Source organism: Carcharhinus amblyrhynchos, chromosome 20 (genome assembly GCF_965287045.1).
Source record: "Carcharhinus amblyrhynchos chromosome 20, sCarAmb.v2.hapA, whole genome shotgun sequence".
In the NCBI taxonomy this organism is placed as follows: domain Eukaryota; kingdom Metazoa; phylum Chordata; class Chondrichthyes; order Carcharhiniformes; family Carcharhinidae; genus Carcharhinus; species Carcharhinus amblyrhynchos.
The window spans coordinates 11531882-11551907 of record NC_137343.1 but is presented as its reverse complement, the minus strand read 5'-3'; the positions used below and the strand labels follow the sequence as shown (position 1 = coordinate 11551907).

The 20026-nt window shown below is 45.5% G+C and overlaps 1 protein-coding gene across 1 annotated transcript in view; it reads left to right on the top strand.

The window, feature by feature from the left end:
* The window catches only part of slc7a4 (solute carrier family 7 member 4), a 35719-nt gene extending 16732 nt beyond the window's left edge, over positions 1-18987 (top strand). The window contains exons 2-5 of the mRNA XM_080208662.1: positions 77-1200; positions 11219-11886; positions 13423-13531; positions 18797-18987. Coding sequence (XP_080064788.1) covers positions 219-1200; positions 11219-11886; positions 13423-13531; positions 18797-18987 — 1950 coding nt within the window. The 5' untranslated portion in view covers positions 77-218. The remainder of the gene's footprint in view (positions 1-76; positions 1201-11218; positions 11887-13422; positions 13532-18796) is intronic.
* Positions 18988-20026: the final 1039 nt, after the last annotated feature.

The window sequence follows — 20026 nt, the reverse complement described above, 5'->3', positions numbered from 1 at the left end:
GTTTTATGAATAAGGTATGATTTTTAGGAAAAAGAAACAACCATTCACAATTTAGTTTCCTTTCTGTTTTTCACAGATTCGTAATTCTCACCAAGCTGCCCTCTTTCAGAAATGAGATGTCCTGTGCTGCGCCGAGGAATCAAATGAGATACAGATAAACCCAGCCGCCAGCCCTCACTTTCAACACAGAATATATTGGACACAGTACGGCAGCAACAATGGTGAGCAGATTGCCTGGTTGCAACTCCCTGGCCCGGTTCTGCCAGAAACTGAACAGGGTGAAGACCCTGGAGGCTGATATGATGGAAACCACCCTGAATAGGTGCCTGTCTACTCTGGACCTGACCCTACTGGGCTTTGGTGGCATGGTTGGCTCCGGCCTTTACGTTCTCACGGGCACCGTTGCGAAGGACGTTGCCGGCCCAGCTATCATCATTTCTTACATCTTTGCCGGCATCGCCTCTCTGCTGGCCGCCCTGTGCTACGCCGAGTTTGGCTCCCGCGTGCCAAAGACAGGCTCCGCCTACATGTTCACCTACGTCTCCATGGGCGAAATCTGGGCCTTCCTGATTGGGTGGAACGTCATTCTGGAGTACGTGATTGGCGGAGCAGCTGTGGCCAGAGCTTGGAGCGGCTACCTGGATTCCATTTTCAACCACAAGATTCAGAACTTCACCGAAACGCACATTGGCAAGTGGAACGTGCCCTTCCTAGCCTCCAGCCCCGACTTACTGGCCTCTGCGCTATTACTCGTTGGCACAACGTTCATCATCTGCGGGGCCAAAGTGGCCTCTTGGCTGAATCACTTGTTTGCCGCCATCAGTATGGGCGTGATCCTCTTAATTCTGATATTTGGATTTATCCTCGCAGATCCAAAGAACTACAGCGCCGAGGAGGGCGGCTTCGCCCCCTTTGGCTTTTCGGGCATCATGGCCGGCTCAGCAACCTGCTTTTATGCGTTTGTAGGATTTGATGTCATTGCAGCGTCCAGCGAAGAGGCCCGAAACCCTCAGAAGGCCGTCCCCATAGCGACAGCTGTGTCCTTGGTCCTGGCCACTTTAGCGTACACCTTGGTATCTGCAGCCCTCACTCTGATGGTTCCCTGGCATAGCTTGAACGCAGACTCGGCCCTCTCGGATGCCTTTTACAGGAAAGGCTATGCCTGGGCTGGATTCCTCGTGGCCATTGGATCCATTTGTTGTAGGTATTTGGAAATCTGAATGGAGAATTGGTGTATTTTTATAGGCTACGTTGTCCAGATGTTTGATTCACAGCTGCTGCTGAAAGTATGTTCAATGACTACTTTGTTTTTCCTCATTTATTTTTTATTATACAATAATAAGGGTAAATCCATTTCCATCTATTGTCCTGAGTCTCAAGTCATTTACAGGACACTGATTGGGCCAACATTTATTGCTCATCTCTAACTGCCCTCCATTTCAGAGGGCATTTGGAGTCACATGTGGGCCAGTTTTTTAGTAATCATTTATGGGACATGGGCATGGCTGGCTGGCCAGTGTTTATTGCCCATCCCTAGTTGCCCGAGGGCAGTTGAGAGTCAACTGTGGCTTTGGAGTCACATGTAGGCCAGACCAGATAAGGACAGCAGATTTCCTTCCCTAAAGGACATGAGTGAACCAGATGGGTTTTCCAGACAATGGTTTGATGGTCATCAGTAGATTCTCAATTCCAGCTATTTTTTATTGAATTCAAATTCCACCATCTGCTGTGGTGGGATTCGAACCCGGGTCCCCAGAAATTAGCTGAGTTTCTAGATTAATAATCTAGCGATAATACCACTTGACCTCACCCCCCACAGTTGTTTTTTTTTTAGCAACAATCCACAATGGTTTCATGGTTATCATTAGATTTTGATGGCAGATTTTTTACTGAATTCAAATTTCACCATCTGCCCTGGTGGGATTTGAAACCATCGTCCTGGGTCTCTGGGTTACTAGTCCAGTGGCAATACCACTTCACCACTGCCTTGTCCAAACGTTTGATTCATACTTGTTGCTAAAAGTATGGCCACTTGTCCTTCTCACTTATTTTCTGTCATTCAATAATAGGGGTAAATCCTTTTCCTTTCCAACTATTGCTCAGAGTCTCAATTTTTAAAATTAATCTACAGGATACTGACTGGACCAACGTTTATTGCCTGTCTCTAACTGCCCTCCATTTCAGAGGGCGTTTGGAGTCCCATGTAGGCCAGGCCAGTTGGGATTTTAAAACAACCCACTCTGGGTTTCATGTTCACCATTAGACTTTTGATTGCAGATTTTTTATTGAATTGAGAATCATTTCCAAAGCAGTAGAATATAAATCAAAGGGATAAGTGGACAATGTCCCTCCTAAGCGGTGTGCATGTGTGGGTGCATTGCTGTCTGGAATGTACCGTACAGATCTTGCTTCATATTCAGTACCTTGCATGTGGGAATCACACACAAAAGATTTCAGGATGCCACACATTAGAATAACTGTTCGTTCACAATGTTACAGTCAGCAAATTACAAAGTATTACCAAGTGTTGGCTACTCAGCCAAAAAGGTTCGAGCCCCATGCAGGCACACCCCCCCCCCCTCACCTGCTTCATTTCATCTCACTCCATCAACAGGCAGCATGGTGACACAGTGGTTAGCACTGCTGCCTCACAGCGCCAGGGACTCGGGTTCAATTCTGGCCTCGGGTCACTGCCTGTGTGGAGTTTGCAAATTCTCCCTGTGTTTGCATGTGTTTCCTCAGGGTGCTCTGGTTTCCTCCCGCAGTGTAAAGAAGTGCGGGTTAGGCAGATTGGCTGCGTTCAATTGCCCCTTAGTGTCAGGGGGACTAGCAGGGTAAAAATGAGGGGTGATGGGAGTAGGCCTAGGTGGGATTGTGGTTGGTGTAGACTCGATGGGCTGAGTGGCCTCTTTCTGCACTGTAGTGATTCTATGAACATATCCTTCTGTTCTTTTCTTCCTGGTGGAACATAGAAAATAGGAGCAGGAGTAGGCCATTTGGCCGTTCAAGCCTGCTCTGCCATTCAGCATGATTGTGGTAGATCCTCTACCTCAAAGTCATACTCCAGTGCTCTCCCCATACCCCCTGGTGTGATTCTCTGGTTTTCCCTTAAATCTATCTATGCCATTCACCACGGCTACACTCCCTGGAGGTGAGTTTCACATTCTAACCACTCTCTGGGTCAAGTCCTTTCACACACATTCCTCGTTGGTTTCATTAGTGACTGTCTGATGTTTATGGTCCACACTTCCATTCTCACAGCTACGTGGAAAAATTTTATTAATGTATGGCCTATCCCTGATAATCTTGAAAACTTTGTTCAGGTCATCCCCCCATTAGAGAAAAGAGTCCAAAACGTTCAATGCATCCTGATAGTTGTAACGTCTCTGTACTGGTATCATTCATGTGAATCTGTTGTGCACCTTTTCCAGTGTCTTTGTAGCCTCCATACGTTGGAAGGCCCCACAATGCCCTGAGAGCAACAAGGAGGCCTGAAAATGGCTTGCTGGGAAGCTGAACCATCAGAAATTTTACCTGTTGAGGGAAGTAGTCAACTCCTTCAGGAGCAACTCCCTTTCCTGGTTAAGGTTTATGGCTGTTTTCCCAAATCCTAGGAATTTTACAAGGTTATAGTGAGGCTGTGAGTTTAAAGTTTATTTATTAATGTCACAAGTAGGCTTATATTAACACTGCGATGAAGTTACTGTGAAAACCCCCTAGTCACCACACTCCTTCACCTCTTTGGGTACACTGAGGGAGAATTTAGCATGGCCAATGCATTCAACCAGCACGTCTTTTGGACTGCGGAAGGAAACTGGAGCACCCGGAAGAAACCCACGTAGACACGGGGAGAACGTGCAGACTCCGCATAGACAGTGACCCAAACTGGGAATCGAACCCAGGTCCCTGGCACTGTGAAGCAGCAGTGCTAACCACTGTGCCACCCCATAGGAAGAACATTATACAATAGGGATGCTTAAACATGAGGAAAAATGAATGAACAATATGTCCAGGAAGACTTATCATGAAACAATTAATAAAATAGTAATTTTATTCTTGTGGTAGTACTATGGTCAACTGCAAATTTCTACCTAAAGAAATACTGCGTTAGAAAAATCTGAGTATTTGATTGTAAGAATATGACGTATTCTGCACAATATTGTTTCATGTGGACATGCACAGCACAGTGAGGAGCTTTAGATGGTAACAGACAGGCAATTAACCTTGCAATGTTTCACAATGAACAGTCCACTCTTAATGGACTAGAGTTTTTTTCACATGATCAAATCCCGTTCCCAATCAACTTTACCTTCTTACCTCCCCTCAGTAAAAGATGAAAGTTTTTTGCCAGCTAACATTCACAGGGTAACAACCAACTTTTGACCTCTCTAAACCCCTCTGCTTCTGCATCTCTTTCTCTCCTCCTTTAAGACCTTCCTGACCAAGCTTTGCCACACAAGAAGTAGACCACTCAGGCCCTGGAGCTCGCTCCACCATTTGATAAGGTCATAGCTGATTTTACTGTGGCCTCAACTCCACTTTCCTGTCTGTGGGACCAAAAGAGAAAATGCTGGAAAATCTCAGCAGGTCTGGAAACATCTATAAGGAGAGAAAAGAGCTGATGTTTTGAGTCCAGTTGACCCTTTGTTAAAGTGTTGGACGATGTATCAAGACAAGGGAGTAGATAATGAATGGCAGGACACTAGGAAGCTCAGAGGAGCAGTAAATCATTCCCGTGTAAACTTTGACAAAGGGTTATCTGGACTGGCAACATCAGCTCTTTCCTCTACTTCCAGCTTCTGCCAGACCTGCTGAGATTTTCCCGCATTTTCTCTTTTGGTTTCAGATTCCAGCATTTGCAGTAATTTGCTTTTTTCCTGTCTGCAGGGATCTGTAAATAAGTACCCCAAGATCCTTCTGTTCCTCTGAGCTTCCTAGTATCCTGCCATTCATTAAATATTCCCTTGTCCTGTTCCAAAGTGCGCCACCTCACACTTATCAGGGTTAAATGCCATCTGCCACTGCTCTGCGCATCTGACCAACCTATGTATTTCACCCCCTAATCTACGACATTCTTCTTCACCATCAACCATCCTACCAACCTTGGTGTCACCTGCAAACTTGTTTATCATTCCCCCCCCCCCAGGTTCTCATCTCTATGATTTATGACAATAACAAACAACATCAAAAAGCTGCCCCACTCAGCCTTGAGTATATTCAATGATCCAGCTTCACTGCTGTCCGCAGAAGAGAATTCCACAGACTTAACGATCCCCTGAGAGAGAAAGAATTCTCCGAATCTCTGTTTTGAAAGGGAGGATTCTTATTTTAAACTGTGTCCCCTGGTTCTGGACTTCCCAGAAGGAGAATCAACCCCTCGGCATTCAAATTGTTAAGCCCCCTTGGGATCTTGTAGGTTTCAAAAAGATCAGCTTTAATTCTTCGAAACTCGAATGGGTATAGGCCCAATCTACTCAACCTTTCCTCACACAAAAGCTCTTCGACCAAGAAGAGTTGAGTGACCTCTCTCTGAACTGCTTCTAATGCAATTATCTCCTTCCTCCTTTCCCAGAGTCTCCTTGTTTAGCTCAATGTTACATTTTTATCTGATTACATTCCTGTGAAGCACTTGGGGGCCATCTCATTTCAGTAAAGCCCCCAAATCAATGCAAGTTATGTTATTGCTGCTAAGGTTTAAGGTACAACATTGACCCAACATGCATAAAGTTGCTGTGTGTTTTTTTCTTATTGACAATTCTGTTGCCTTGTTATATACTATTTTCAAAATAATATTCTTGGAGTGTTGAGCAATGCCAATGTTCATTATCCATCCCTAATTGCCCTTGAAAGATTACTGGTGAGCGACCTTGATGAACCACTGCACCCATGTGGTGTGGGTAGAGCCACAGTACTTTTTCCTATAGCAGTTAGAAAAAGATATAGAATCCCTAGAGTGCAAAAGGAGGCCATTCAGCCAATTAATTCCGCAAAGACTCTCCGAAAGCCTGCTACGTCCCTGTAACCCTGCACATTTACCATTAATTCACCTAACCTACACATCTTGGGAAACTAAGGGGCAGTTTAGCTTGGCCAAACCTTGGCACCAAACCTGCACATCTTTGGACTGTGAGAGGAAACCGGAGCACCCTGAGGAAACCCACGGGGAGAACGTGCAAACTCCACACAGTCACCCACAGCGGGAATCGAACCCGGATCGCTGGCGCTTCAAGGCAGCAGTGCCAACCACTGTGCACCGTACTGCCATTTCAGAGTCACATGTTGGCTAGACCAGGAGAGAATGTTCTTCCGTGAAGGACATTAGTGACGCAAGGGCAACTAGGGATGGGCAATAAATGTTGCCAGTGAGACCCATGTCCCACAAATGAATAAATAACAGAGGGTTTTTACAGCAATTTGGTAGTTTCATGATCATTACGAGAGAAATTAGTATTTCATTCCCAATATATTAATTAATTGCATTTCAATCCTCCCAGCTAATCTGGTGAGATTTAAACACATGTGTCAAGTATTCCTGGCCTCTGGGCGACTAGTCCAGCAGTGTTATCAGAATGCTATCTTACCCCTGGATTGATCCGAGATATAAAACATACAACAAAATGTAGTTTATTCATTCGTGTCACAAGCAGGCCTGCAATGAAGTTACTGTGAGAGTTCCCCAGTTGCCACACACCGGCACCTGTACGGGTACACTGAGGGAGAACTTAGCATGGCCAATCGACCTAGGTCATATGATCTGTTGAAACAATGGATGAGATTTCCACACAACCCACCATTGCCGGTGGCAGGAACTCCTGGCCTTGCCGTTGTCATTGGGGTTCCCCGTTGAATGCAACCCGTGGCAGGAGTGTGCCATCGGTGGGACTGGAAGATTCCACCACCATGAATGACCAAAGAGTTCCGGCCTGTGATAGAGGATAAGGCAGACATTGTTTGTGTAATTGAAACTGAGGAATTTTTCAGGAACTAATTATTAAAACAATTGGATGTCTGTCTGCATCTTAATGGTTCGGTGGTGCAGCCATTGAACTGTACAAGCCAAGAAAGCCCCCTCTGTGCTGAGGTTATCTGATTACAGTGAAATAGAGTAGAACAAGTTATAGAATCGTGCAGGAGGCCATTCTTCCCAGTGTGTCTGTGCTCCTCCTTTCAAAGAAATACCCAATTAGTTTCACTCTCTTGCACTATTCCAAAAGCCCTGAAACTATTTTTTTACGCATATTTATCCAATGTCTTTTGAAAGTTACTAACTTTAAGTTTATTCATTTGTGTCACAAGTAAATTAACATTACAATGAAGTTGCAGTCATTGTCTGTGTGGAGTTTACACGTTCTCCCTGCATGTGTGGGTTCCCTCCGAGTGCTCCAGTTTCCTCCCCCAGTCTAAAGATGTGCAGTTAGGTTGGTTGGACACACTAAATTGCCCCTTAGTGTCACTGGGGACTCGCTAGGGCAAATGCATGGCGTTATGGGGATAGGACCTGGGTGAGATTGTGGTCGGTGCAAACTCAATGGGTCAGATGGCCCCCTTCTGCGTTGTAGGATTCTTTGAATAATCTACCTCTATAAAGTTACTGTGAAAATCCCGTAGTCGCCACACTCCAGCACCTGTTCGGGTACACTGAGGGAGAATTTAGCATGGCCAATGAACCTAAATAGCATCTGTTTTGGACTGTCAGAGGAAATCTGAGTACCCAGAGGAAACCCACGCAGACACAGGGAGAACATGCAGACTCCATGCAGACAGTGATCCAAGCCGGGAATCGAACTCAGGTCCCTGGTGCTGTGAGGCAGCAATGCTAACCTCTGTGCCACCGTGCTGTCCTCTATTGCGTCTAACTCAACCACATTTTCAGACAGCGCATTCCAGATCATGAAATGTTTAATGTTTATTTATTCGTGTCACGAGTAGGTTTACATTAACGCTGCAATTAAGTTACTGTGAAAATCCTGTAGTCGCCACACTCTGGCACTTGTTTGGGTCAATGCACCAAACTAGCACGTCTTTCCAAGTAAAGGGTTTTGACGTCTCCTTACATCACCCCAACTTCCATTCTTTAGTAACGATCTGAATCTGTTTCCTCCACTTGTTAACTTTCCTGCCACTGGAAACAGTTTTTCTCTCTCTCTATCAACTCTGATAAAATCCTTCATAATTCTGAATATCCTCATTAAATCCTCCCAGAATCTTCTCTGCTGTAATCTCTGCTGTGCTGTACTCTCTCCACATGACTGAAATCCCTCACCCCTGCTACGGTTCTAATAAATGGCTTTTGCACCCACTGCGTATGAATGTATAGCTTAGGAGCCACACTGTCCCTGGAGCCTGCTCCACCATTCAATAAGATCATGGCTGATTGCATTGTAACCTCCCCTAACACCACATTTCTGCCTACCTCCCCACTCCCAATAATCTTTCACCCTCATGCTTATCAAGATTCTGTTCCCCTCTACCTTAAAAATCTCCATGGCTACTGTGTACGTGGGCGATGGATAGAGAAAGACAGCAGACTCTTTTGTAACTGTTGATTAAATCCTACCTGTATACGAACCCAAGGACAGAACAGGCTCTGATTCTCTAAGGCTGAGTTAGCTTTGTCACACTAATGCTCGCTGAAATAACACCCACAAGGCTGGCATCCGTTCAACAAACCCTGATGTATTTACAAGTTAAAAATAATTTTTTTTTATTCATTCATTCATGGAACATGGGTGTCATTGGCTGGGCCAGCATTTATTGTCCATCCCTAGTTGCCCAAGGGGCATTTGAGAGTCAACCACGTTGCTGTGGCTCTGCAGTCACGTGTAGGCCAGACTAGGTAAAGATGGCAGGTTTCCTTCCCTGAAGGACATTAGTGAACCAGATGGGTTTTTCCGACAATCGGCAGTGGTTTCATAGTCATCAGCGGATTCTTAATTCCAGATATTTTTTATTGAATTCAAATTCTGCCATCTGCCATGGTGGGATTCGAACCTGGTGCCCCAGAACATTAGTTGAGTTTCTGGATGAATAGTCTAATGATAAAACCAACAGGCCATTGCCTCCCCTAGTGTAATACTCAAACAGGTCCTTCCCAGTGCAGAGTACCCATCCCTGGGTGTGGGGCATTATATGCCTCTCCCTCAATCAGGGAGCTCATATTTGAGGTAGATCTCGTTAATGTCATTACACCCATGGGAGCCAGAGGCACGGGGTGATTGGCCAAAGGACCAGAAGGAAGAATATTTCTATGCATCAAGCAGTTGGAATGTGGAAGGCACTGCCCAAGAATGTGGGGGTGGCAGGTTCAATTGTGGTTTTCAATAGGAAATTGCAAAAGTAACTGAAGAGGGAAAAAAAATGACAGTGCTACTTGGAAAGGTGGGAGCGAGGGACTAACTGAGTAGCTGGAATGGACACTACAGGCTGATTGGTCTCCTTCTGTGTTGTTCTATGTTTCTAAGTGACTGGACATTGGAGACGTGGGTGGGATTTTACAGCCTCGCTCGTCCCAAAACCATAAAATCCTGCCCGAGGTCAATGGACGTTCCCATGCTCCGCCCCTCACCCCCTCCGATTCCCGTGGCAAGTGGTGTGATAAAATTCCCGACAGGGATCTGTTTTTATTTGTACCACTGAATAATTCCTGGGAATAGGGGTGGGCTATTTAGGCCCTCAAGCCTATTGCAACATTGACCATGGCTGGTCTACAACTCCATGGAGCCACCTTTGCCTCATATCACTTAAATACTTTTGATAACCAAAAATCTGTTGATCATAATGAATCCTGGAGCAGGCTAGAAGGTCGAATGGCCCGCTGCCACCTCTATTTTCTGTATTTATTTGAATGGTGAGAAGTAGTGGAGCTCTGAGATTCAGAGGGATCTGGGTGTCCTAGTGCATGAATCACAAATTGCTAGTATGTGGGTACAGCAAGTAATTAGGAAAGTTAATAGAATGTTATTGTTTATTGTGAAGGGAATTGAACACAATAGTAGGGAGTTTATGTTTCAGTTGTATAGGGCGTTGATGACACCGCATCTGTAGCATGCTGTACAATATTAGTCTCCTTACCTAAGGAAAGATGTAAATGCGTCAGTAGCAGAGAGGTTTATTAAACTAATCTAGTCTTATGAAGGATGAGTGGACACGTTAAGCTTGTGTCCACCGGAGTTTAGATGAGGAAGAGGTGACTTGATTGAAACCTTCAAGATCCTGAGTGATCTTGATAGAGTGGATATGGAGGGGATATTTTCTCTTGTGGAAGAATCTAGAACTAGTGGTCACTGTTTGTAAGAATGTATGAAATAAGAGCAAAAGTAGGCCATTCAGCCCCTCAAACCTGCTGTCATTAAATAAGATGCTGCCTGAACTGCTTGTGTTGCTAATTCCACATTCCAGCTACTCCCAATTAACAAGAATCTATTTAACTCCACCTTAAAGATATCCTGCCTCCACTACCTTCTGCGGCAGAATTCTGACAGAAACAAAAAACTCCTCATCTCTGTCCTAAAAGGGTGACCCCTAATTTTAAACAATGCCCCATGATTCTGGTGACACCCATAAGAGGGGCAAGAGGCAGCACAGTGGCACAGTGGTTGGTTAGATCATTTGCTTTCTTAACTACCAACTCAACATGCAAGTTAACCTTATAAGAAGCTTGAGCCAGGACTCCCAAGTCTCTTTGCACTCCCGATTTCTGAATTCTGGATAGAGTGATGACATACACAGCGCCAGGGACCCAGGTCTGATTCCTGGCTTAGGTCACCGTCTGTGGAGTTTGCATGTTCTCCCTGTGTCTGTGTGGGTTTCTTCCGGGTGCTTTGGTTTCCTCCCACAGTTTGAAAGATGTGCTGGTTAGGTGCATTGGCCATGTTAAAATCTATCTCAATGTGCCTGAACAGGTGCTGGAGTTTCACAGTAACTCCATTGCAGTGTTAATGTAAGTCCAATTGCGTCACTAATAAATAAACTTTGGGATATTTATTCTCATGCAGATTTTGATTGAGGTATTGTGGACTGAATGGAGTCTGTTAGACAACCTGAGTCACCAGCGTAAGAATAAAATTGGATGAGAAAAGGAACATGTTAAATGGTGGAGCAGGCTTGTAGGGCAGAATGGCCTATCCCTGCTCTTAATTTCTATATTAAAGTGATTAGACGTTGCCACTCTTGATATGTCTTTTTGATTATTTTTATTGTTTTTCCACTTATATTCAAGCAATGAACACGGTGATCCTCTGCAACCTGTTTTCTGTGCCCCGGATTGCGTATGCCATGTCCGAAGATGGCCTGCTCTTCAATATATTTGCGCGGGTGAACCCAGTCACCAAGGTTCCCGTGGTCGGCATCATAGTGTTTGGGATCATGATGGCCATCTTGGCGTTGGTGTTTGACCTGCAGTCCCTGGTGCAGTTCCTATCCATCGGCACACTGCTGGCCTACACGTTTGTCGCTGCTAGTGTCATCCTGCTCCGCTACCAGACAGACAAAATAAACCGCTCGGAGCCAGTCCAGCCCAGCCAAAGCCCTCAGGCCCAGGATGGGCCTGGGCTGAAAGAATATGAGTCGTTTTCAGATAAACTCCAGCTGGTGGAGAGGCAAAAAGTGGCCAAAGAACGGAGGGAGCCCGGCCAACTGAGGTCCTCCTTCGAGCCTTATTTACAATTCTTTGGTGGCTTTGTGCCCGGCGAGGTAGTGATGGTGGCTGTTGTCTCTCTGGTGCTCTGTTCGGTCTGCCTGAGCTGCATCACGACGTTTGGCATCAGCCATTTCCACCTTCCCCTGTGGGCTTACATTCTGTTCATCGTGCTCTTTGCGACTGGGTTTCTCCTCAGCTTGCTTCTCATCTGGATTCATGAGCAGCACCAGAAATTGACTACCTTTCAGGTGGGTCCTTGCATGTTAGAACTCAGGAGTGGAATATATTTTTCAGTTGGGGGATCCCGGTCACCGTTGAGCTTGGTTACAGCAGAGTGTGGCGTAAACTAAAGTCTGGAGGTATGGATTTATAGAATCCCTACAGGGCAGAAGGAGGCCATTCAGCCCATCGCGTCTGCACCGACCACAATCCCACCCAGGCCCTATCCCCCCACAACCCCATGCGTTTACCCTGGCTAGTTCCCCGACACTAAGGGGGACTTTAGCATGACCAATCCACCGAACCCCGACCATCTTTGGACTGTGGGAGGAAACCGGAGCACCCGGAGGAAACCCACGCCAACACGGGGAGAGGTGTGCAAACTCCACACAGACAGTGTCCCAAGCTGGGAATCGAACCCAGGTCACTGGCACTGTGAGGCAGCAGTGCTATGAGTCATTCTCAGATAAAATCCAGCTGGATGAGAGGCAAAAAATGGCTAAAGAACGAAGAACGAACAGTTTCAGAATTGTGCTTGCACAATTGTCCATCTATTAACTCTAAGAACATGTGAATAGAGAGGTTCCAGAGCATCAAGTGTGAAGGTTAGTAGCGAACTGTTTCTGTGCACGTGGACACTATTCATCATTACACTCTGAAAATAAAGCACCGGGCAAAATCATTTGAGAAGCTCTTTGGCATGGTGAGATTAATGCATGTTCTCTGGACAGCAGGATAGGTTAAGGGGACTCAGCTCCACTTACCCTCCTGTTCACCATAACCCTTAATTCCTTTACTGTTCAAAAATTTAACACATCCTTGCCTTACAAGCATTCAGTGAAATGACTTAAAATTCCTACAGTGCAGAAGGAGGCCATTCGGCCCATCGAATCTGCACTGACCACAATCCCATCCAGACCCCATCCATTTACCATAGCTAGTTCCCCTGACAGTAAGGGGCCAATCCACCGAACCTGCACATCTTTGGAGTGTGGGAGGAAACCGGAGGAAACCCACGCAGACACGGCGAGAACGTGCAAACTCCACACTGACAGTGACCCAAGCTGGGAATCGAACCCGGGTCCCTGGCACTGTGAGGCAGCAGTGCTAACCACCGTGCCACCCCACCTCTTGAAGGGGCAGTTGCAACTTTTGTTTTTTAAACCTTATGAGGGGAACAACAGGCCTGACAGTTCAATGGAGAAAATGCTGGAAAGTCTCAGCAGGTCTGGCAGCATCTGGAAGGAGAGAAAAGAGCTGATGTTTCGAGCCCAGGTGACCCTTTGTCAAAGCTGCAGTGTAGTGCAGGAGCGACTTTGTTCTCCACTTGACTCCACATCACAGGTGAGAACATTAAGCACTGTTCCCTCAGGGCACTGAGGCCAGTCGTAATGATCCCAACTCCAAAACTGAGATCCACCAAAGCACACACTGGTTCTGAGAGCTATGGACATCTGGCTTGCAGTTTCCCCTATCAGTTTGTTGAAGGATGATGTGGTAAATGTTAATAAAAATTAAGATGAATTGTACCACTGATCAGACCTCTCCCACTTTTCACTTTGCAGGTTCCACTGGTACCCTTTCTTCCTGGAATCAGTATTTTACTGAATATCTTTCTGATCTTAAAGCTCAGCTTACTGACCTGGGTGAGGTTTTCCGTTTGGGTAGCTATAGGTATGACAATGTTATTTTTTTCCTGCGTATTCCTTCACACCGAGCGTTGGCATTGCCAGGTTCCTCTGATATAATGCTGCCCTAGACTGGCAGGTCATTGACCAGGGAACATGATCTATACTCGGAGGCTCCGGTACAGCCCTCTGTACTGGACCACAAAGTTGTTGCTAATACATCATGAATAATGAATACACAATTGATGGTAAAATATGAACTGTCGCCTTTTGCCATGTAGAATTGCCTGAAATGTTTTTATTCTGCCCATTATGATCTGAAATTCACTATTTGAAAGGGTGCGTAAGAAGATTAGAGCAGGCGAGCGGGACTAACTAATCGATTTTTAGAATTCCTACAGTGCAGATGAGATCATTCGGCCCATCGAGTCTGCACCGACAACTATCCCCATAATCCCATATATTTACCCTAGCTAATACCCCTGACACTAATGGGCAATTTCCCATGGCCAATCCACCTAACCTGCACATCTTTGGAGTGTGCACCCGGAGGAGACCCACGCAGACACGGGGAGAATGTGCCATCTCCACACAGACAGCCACCCAAGCCAGGAATCGAACCTGGGTCCCTGGAACTGTGAGGCAGCAGTGCCACCGTGCTGCCCACAGTAAGAGGAATGGGCACGTAGCTCAGTCAGAGAACCAATGTTGGAACAATTTACCTTTTTTTTAGTAGCAATGAACCATAGGCTGGTTAAATCGTGAAGAAAGCCGTTCCAGCCTATTGTCCATGCCAGCTTTCTGTAAATGCAACATAATTCATCCCATTCCACCTGGATTTGCCCAATAGCCATGCAAATATTTTCTCTTCAGACTACATCCACGTCCACTTTGAAAGCCCTGATTGAATCTGCCTCCACCACGCTCTCAGGCAGCACATTCCAGACGCAAACCGCACACTGCATAATTTCTGTTTCTCTGCATGTCGCCTTGGTCCCTTTGCCATTCACCTTAAATCGATGTCCTCTTGTTCTCGACCCTTCCATCAGTGGATGTTAATTTGCCCTATCTGCTCCCCAATGATTTTAAAACTTCTACCAAATCTTCTCTCAAACATCTCTGAACATAAGAAGCAATAGGAGCGAGTGTAGGCCACTTGCTCCCTCAAACCTGCTTTACCATTCAATACAATCATGGCTGATCTAATTGTGGCCTCAATCCCACATTCCACCGACCCCTGATAACTTCCAACTCCCTTTCCTTTTCATTTCCAGGAAATGGCAAATGGAATTTAATGTTGGCAAGTGTGAGGTGGTCCACTTTGGTAGGAAGAATTACTTACGGGGCGAAAAACTGCAGCAGGCGACGGTGCAGAGGGACCTCGGGGTCCTGGTGCATGAGTCGCAAAAACCCAGCCTGCAGGTGCAGCAGGTGGTCAGGAAGGCGAATGGGATGCTGGCCTTCATAGCGAGGGGGATTGAATATAAAAGTAGGGAGGTCTTGCTGCAACTGTATAGGGCATTGGTGAGGCCGCAACTGGAGTACTGTGTGCAGTTTTGGGCGCCACACCTGTGCAAAGATATTTTGGCCTTGGAGGGAGTGCAGAGGAGGTTTACTAGGCTGATACCGGAGTTGAGGGGGTTGAGCTATGAGGAGAGGCTGAATAAACTGGGCTTGTACTCGTTAGAGTTTAGAAGAATGAGGGGAGATCTCATTGAGACGTATAAGATGATGAATGGGATGGATAGGATAGAGGTGGAAAGACTCTTCCCGCTCAAAAAAGACAGTAGGACTAGGGGGCACAGCCTCAAGATAAAAGGGGGGCGGTTTAGAACGGAGTTGAGGAGGAACTTCTTCACTCAAAGGGTGGTGAATCTCTGGAATTCTCTGCCCGTTGAAGTGGTGGAGGCTGCCTCGCTAAATATTTTTAAGACGCGGGTTGATGGGTTCTTGATAAGAGAGGGGATTAAGGGTTATGGGGAGAGGGCGGGAAAGTGGAACTGAGCAGCGACAGATCAGCCATGATCTTATTGAATGGCGGGGCAGGCTCGAAGGGCTGGATGGCCTACTCCTGCTCCTATTTCTTATGTTCTTATGTTCTTATGTTCCTCCCATCGATAATCTATCCAACTCTGCCTTAAAAATATTCAATGATCCAGCCTCCACCACCCTTTGGAGAAGAGAGTTCGAAAAATTCACAACCTGCTGAGAGAAAAAAAATTCTCCTAATCTTTAAGTTTATTTATTTATTAATCAATCACAAGTAAGGCTTACATTAACACCGCAATGAAGTTCCCCTCAGACATAAATGAGAAATCCTTTAGTTTTACATTGTGTCCCCTGGTTCTAGTCGCTCCCAAAAGGGGCAACATTCTCTCAGCATCCATCATGTCAAGTCCTCTCAGGATCTTTATAAGCCTCAATAAGATCACCTCCCAACCATCTAAAGTCCAATGGATACAGGTCCAACCAATCATTCTTGTAAGATAACACTGTCCACCCTCACCCCCTCACCGCGTGCCCCCCCACCTCCCCCCACCCCTGGACCACCCCCATCGAAGATACCAGTCGGGTGACCCTTCTCTTGGACTCCTTCTTACGCATTTATATCCTTTCTTAAATAAGGCGATTAACATTGTGCACAGTAATCCAGATGTGGTATCATCAATGCCTGTACAGCCATAACAAAATATCTCGTCTTTCTGTTACACTCATCTCGCATAATCATTTACTCTAAGAGAGCAATCCCCCTTCTCAAATCTATCCACCTAACTGGAGTCCCTCAACTCTGGGCTCATTCTTGTAAATCTTTTCCACATCCTCTTTAATGCCTTCACATCCTTCCTAAATTTATTTGTTTTATAGTGTCACAAATAGGCTTACATTAACACTGAATTCACTGTGAAGATCCCCTTGTTGCCACACTCTGGTGCCTGTTCAGTGTCTACACTGAGTGAAAATTTAGCATGGCCAGTGCACCTAAACACCACGTCTTTTGGACTGTGGGAGGAAACCGGAGCACCCGGAGGAAACCCATGCATCCGGAGTACCTGTCTCTGCACAGACAGGTACTCAAGCCATAATTGAACCTGGGTCCCTGGCGCTGTGAGGCCAGTGCTAACCACTGTGTTTGATACCCCCCAGCTATCCTCTTCTCAGCTGTTTCTTAAAATCTTTATTACTTCACAATAAGTACAGGGCAGCACGGTGGCACAGTGGTTAGCACTGCTGCCTCACAGCACCAGGGACCTGGGTTCGATTCCTGTCTTGGGTGACTATCTGTGTGGAGTCTACACGTTCTCTCTGTGTCTGCGTGGGTTTCTTCTGGGTGCTCCAGTTTCTTCCCCAGTCCAAAAGACATGTTGGTTAGATGCATTGGCCATGTTAAATTCTCCCTCAGTGTACCCAAACAGGCACCAGAGTATGGTGGTTAGGGGATTTTCACAGTAACTTAATTGCATTGTTAATGTAAGCCTACTTGTGACACTAATAGATAAATTTTATAAACTTAGAAAGGGTATTTTGCCATATTAGCTCATGATGTGGGTATGCCGGCGTTGGACTGGTGTAAACACAGTAAAAAGTCTGACAACACCAGGTTTTAGTCCAACCGATTTATTTGATAATAGACTCACAAGCTTTCGGGGTTTGCCTCTTCGTCAGGTGAATGGAGAGTTCTGGCCTCAGACAGAGCATATAAAGCACAGACGGTATCTCTAAACTGTCTGTGCTTTATATGCTCTGTCTGAGGCCAGAACTCTCCATTCACCTGACGAAGGGGCTAACCCGAAAGCTTGTGAGTCTATTATCAAATAAATCGGTTGGACTAAAACCTGGTGTTGTCAGACTTTTTACCATATTAGCTCATCCATGCAGTAAGACCCTGCACTTGTTCCCAGCTGTTTGTTAAATAGTTCAAGGGATTATATTTGCTGTATTACACCCAGAATTCTAAATCATGTTTTGATCATATGTTGTGCAATGAATTTCTTGGCATCACTCCTAATGTTTTCCTTCATTTGACTGTGCATTTTGCCCTCCTGTTGTTTGTTAGTTCGAAGCCACATTACAAATTTAGCTACTTTGTCAAGCTGGGGAAAAGAAGGCGTTCCATTACTGGGTCACCCACTGTCAGCATGAGGCACTCTGGAACAGCCAGATGTGGAGTAAAACTCCCTCTGCCCCAGGATTGTGTCTCTGACCTAGTCCTTGACTTTCTCTCCCAATTCCCATTTCCCTCACTTGATAGCGTGGCCTTGCCAAATTGGGTCAGCCTTTTTACTGTGAGCACTAGAAACTGAAAGCCCATTCTTACCACTGACCCAGCTAGGAGACTTTCAATCTCTCAGGCTGGGCTGTTGTTGAATCAAGAATATTGAAAAGCCAATGTCAAACCCACTCCACCACCAAGTTTCCCCTTTACCTTTTAAGATGCTGCTTAAAACCTATCTCTGTGATCAAGCCTTTGGTCACCTGTCTACGTATTGTTATTTGTGGCTCAGTGTCAAGCCATGTTTGATAATCACCCCGATGAGGTGTCTTGAAGCATTTTACTACACTAAAGGTGCTATATAAGTGCACATTTTTATTGTCTTATACTCCTGGCTATCTTCCATGGTCCTATGACAATCTATCTCAATTTCCTCATTTCAAGGAAAGTAAGGATAGAATTAAATTAAAATGGGCAGATGGAAAATTATAGAGTATAAACTTCCAACAGTGTGGGTGGGAAGTCATTGCATTATGGTTGATACAGCAGAGGAGACCATTCAGTCCATCTGCCTGTGCTGACTCTTTGAAAGGGCTGTTTAATGTGTCCTTTCTTTTCCCTATTCATCCAATGGTATTTTTTCTTTTCAAGTATTAGCCAGCTTAAATCTGTGTGAATGTGTACCGGAATCATCATCTCCTAGAGGGAATGGGCAAATTTGAGAAAGGGGAGGTGGAAAAAAGGTGCTTTATATTGTTGAGAAGTTATCACCAATATTCAGCAGATCTGTCAAGTGTAAACCTCCAGAAATTTGGTCATATGACAAATTACAATCAGATTGCTATCATACAATTGACTCAATGTGTGATTCAATATTAGGGGAGAGGATCTGGCAACGCTGGACAGACTTTAGCTGCTGTTTCAATATCTCTGATTTCGAGTTAGGTTTTTCTTGATAACTTCCCTGTAAGGCACAGGTGGGACATTTTAGCACATTAAAGGTGCTTTATCAATGCAAGATCCTATTATTATTGAAGAATCATCAATGTTGGTAATTGTAGCAACTTTGGAAGTTCCTAACACTCTCTCATCCATTGACAGGTCTTCTCATCTATTTTGGTTATGGTCTCTGGCACAGCAAGGAGAGCCTGAAGGAGCCAAAACCTCGGAATGTCGTCGCCCGCTACGTCGTCCTTCCCAGCGGCAGCTTGGTGGAAACTGTCCAAACCGTCCAGCCAGACCAGCAGGACAACATGGGCATGGTGGAAGTGACTGGAGAAGTGAGTAGATAGTAGCAAGCTTGGCCAGTCACTCTTCGACGGAGGAAGCCCCAACTCCCCCGACCCACCCCCACCCGCCACCACCTGCCATCCCCACCTTCCAAGTGTCGATGTTATTCCAGGAGCAGTCGGATCGAGCTACATCACAGTATTTTCACCTAGCTGTCGGAGAACATGCATTGCCTCCTCTCATTTCACCCACGATCTTTTACAGCATCTGCTAGTTTCTTTTCCAGCTGGAAGGGAAAGGAGATGTTAATGTGTTTGAAGTAAATGGGGGACCATCTGCACTAACACAGCGGAGTGAGAAGTGTCAGATGAATTCATGAAAAACTCATAAGACGAAAAGATATAGGAGTAGAACTAGGCCATTCAGCCCATCTAGTCCGCCTCGCTATTCAATCATATTTGATATGTTTTTCAACCCCATTTTCCTGCCTTTTCCCTGTAACCTTTGATCCTCTTACCAATCAAGAACCTATCGATCACTATCTTAAATACAGTCAATGACTTGCTCTCCACAGCCTTCTGTGGAATTGAAAAGACCCAAATCTGCTGTACATCCCCAATTATTATTTGTGTCATCTGGTCATGTGAGCCAATTTCTCTCTTTCCATCTCTCTATCCAGTAGAGGAAAGATGGAGAAGACAAAAAAGATACTTTGCAGGGAACATGTTACATACTAAAGGCGACGCAGGTTGTGATATTATTATTTTGTATGAGAAATATTCAGTATAGCATTAATTTGATGGGGCAAAGTATATTTTATGAATATGATTGAATGCTTGTCACATGAGCCTATAGAAGTTCAGGGACTTTAAATCCTGATACGGTCCAGGGACCATTTATAAAACCAAAAAAATTACAGTACAGGAACAGGCCCCTCAGCCCTTGAAACCTGCACCGACCATGCTGCCTGTCTGAACTAAAACCCCCTACCCTTCCGGGGTCCGGGTATGGAATTCAGTACAGCAGGAGGCCATCCGGCCCATCAAGTCTGCACCGGCCACAATCCCACCGAGGCCCTATTCCTGTAACCCCACACATTTA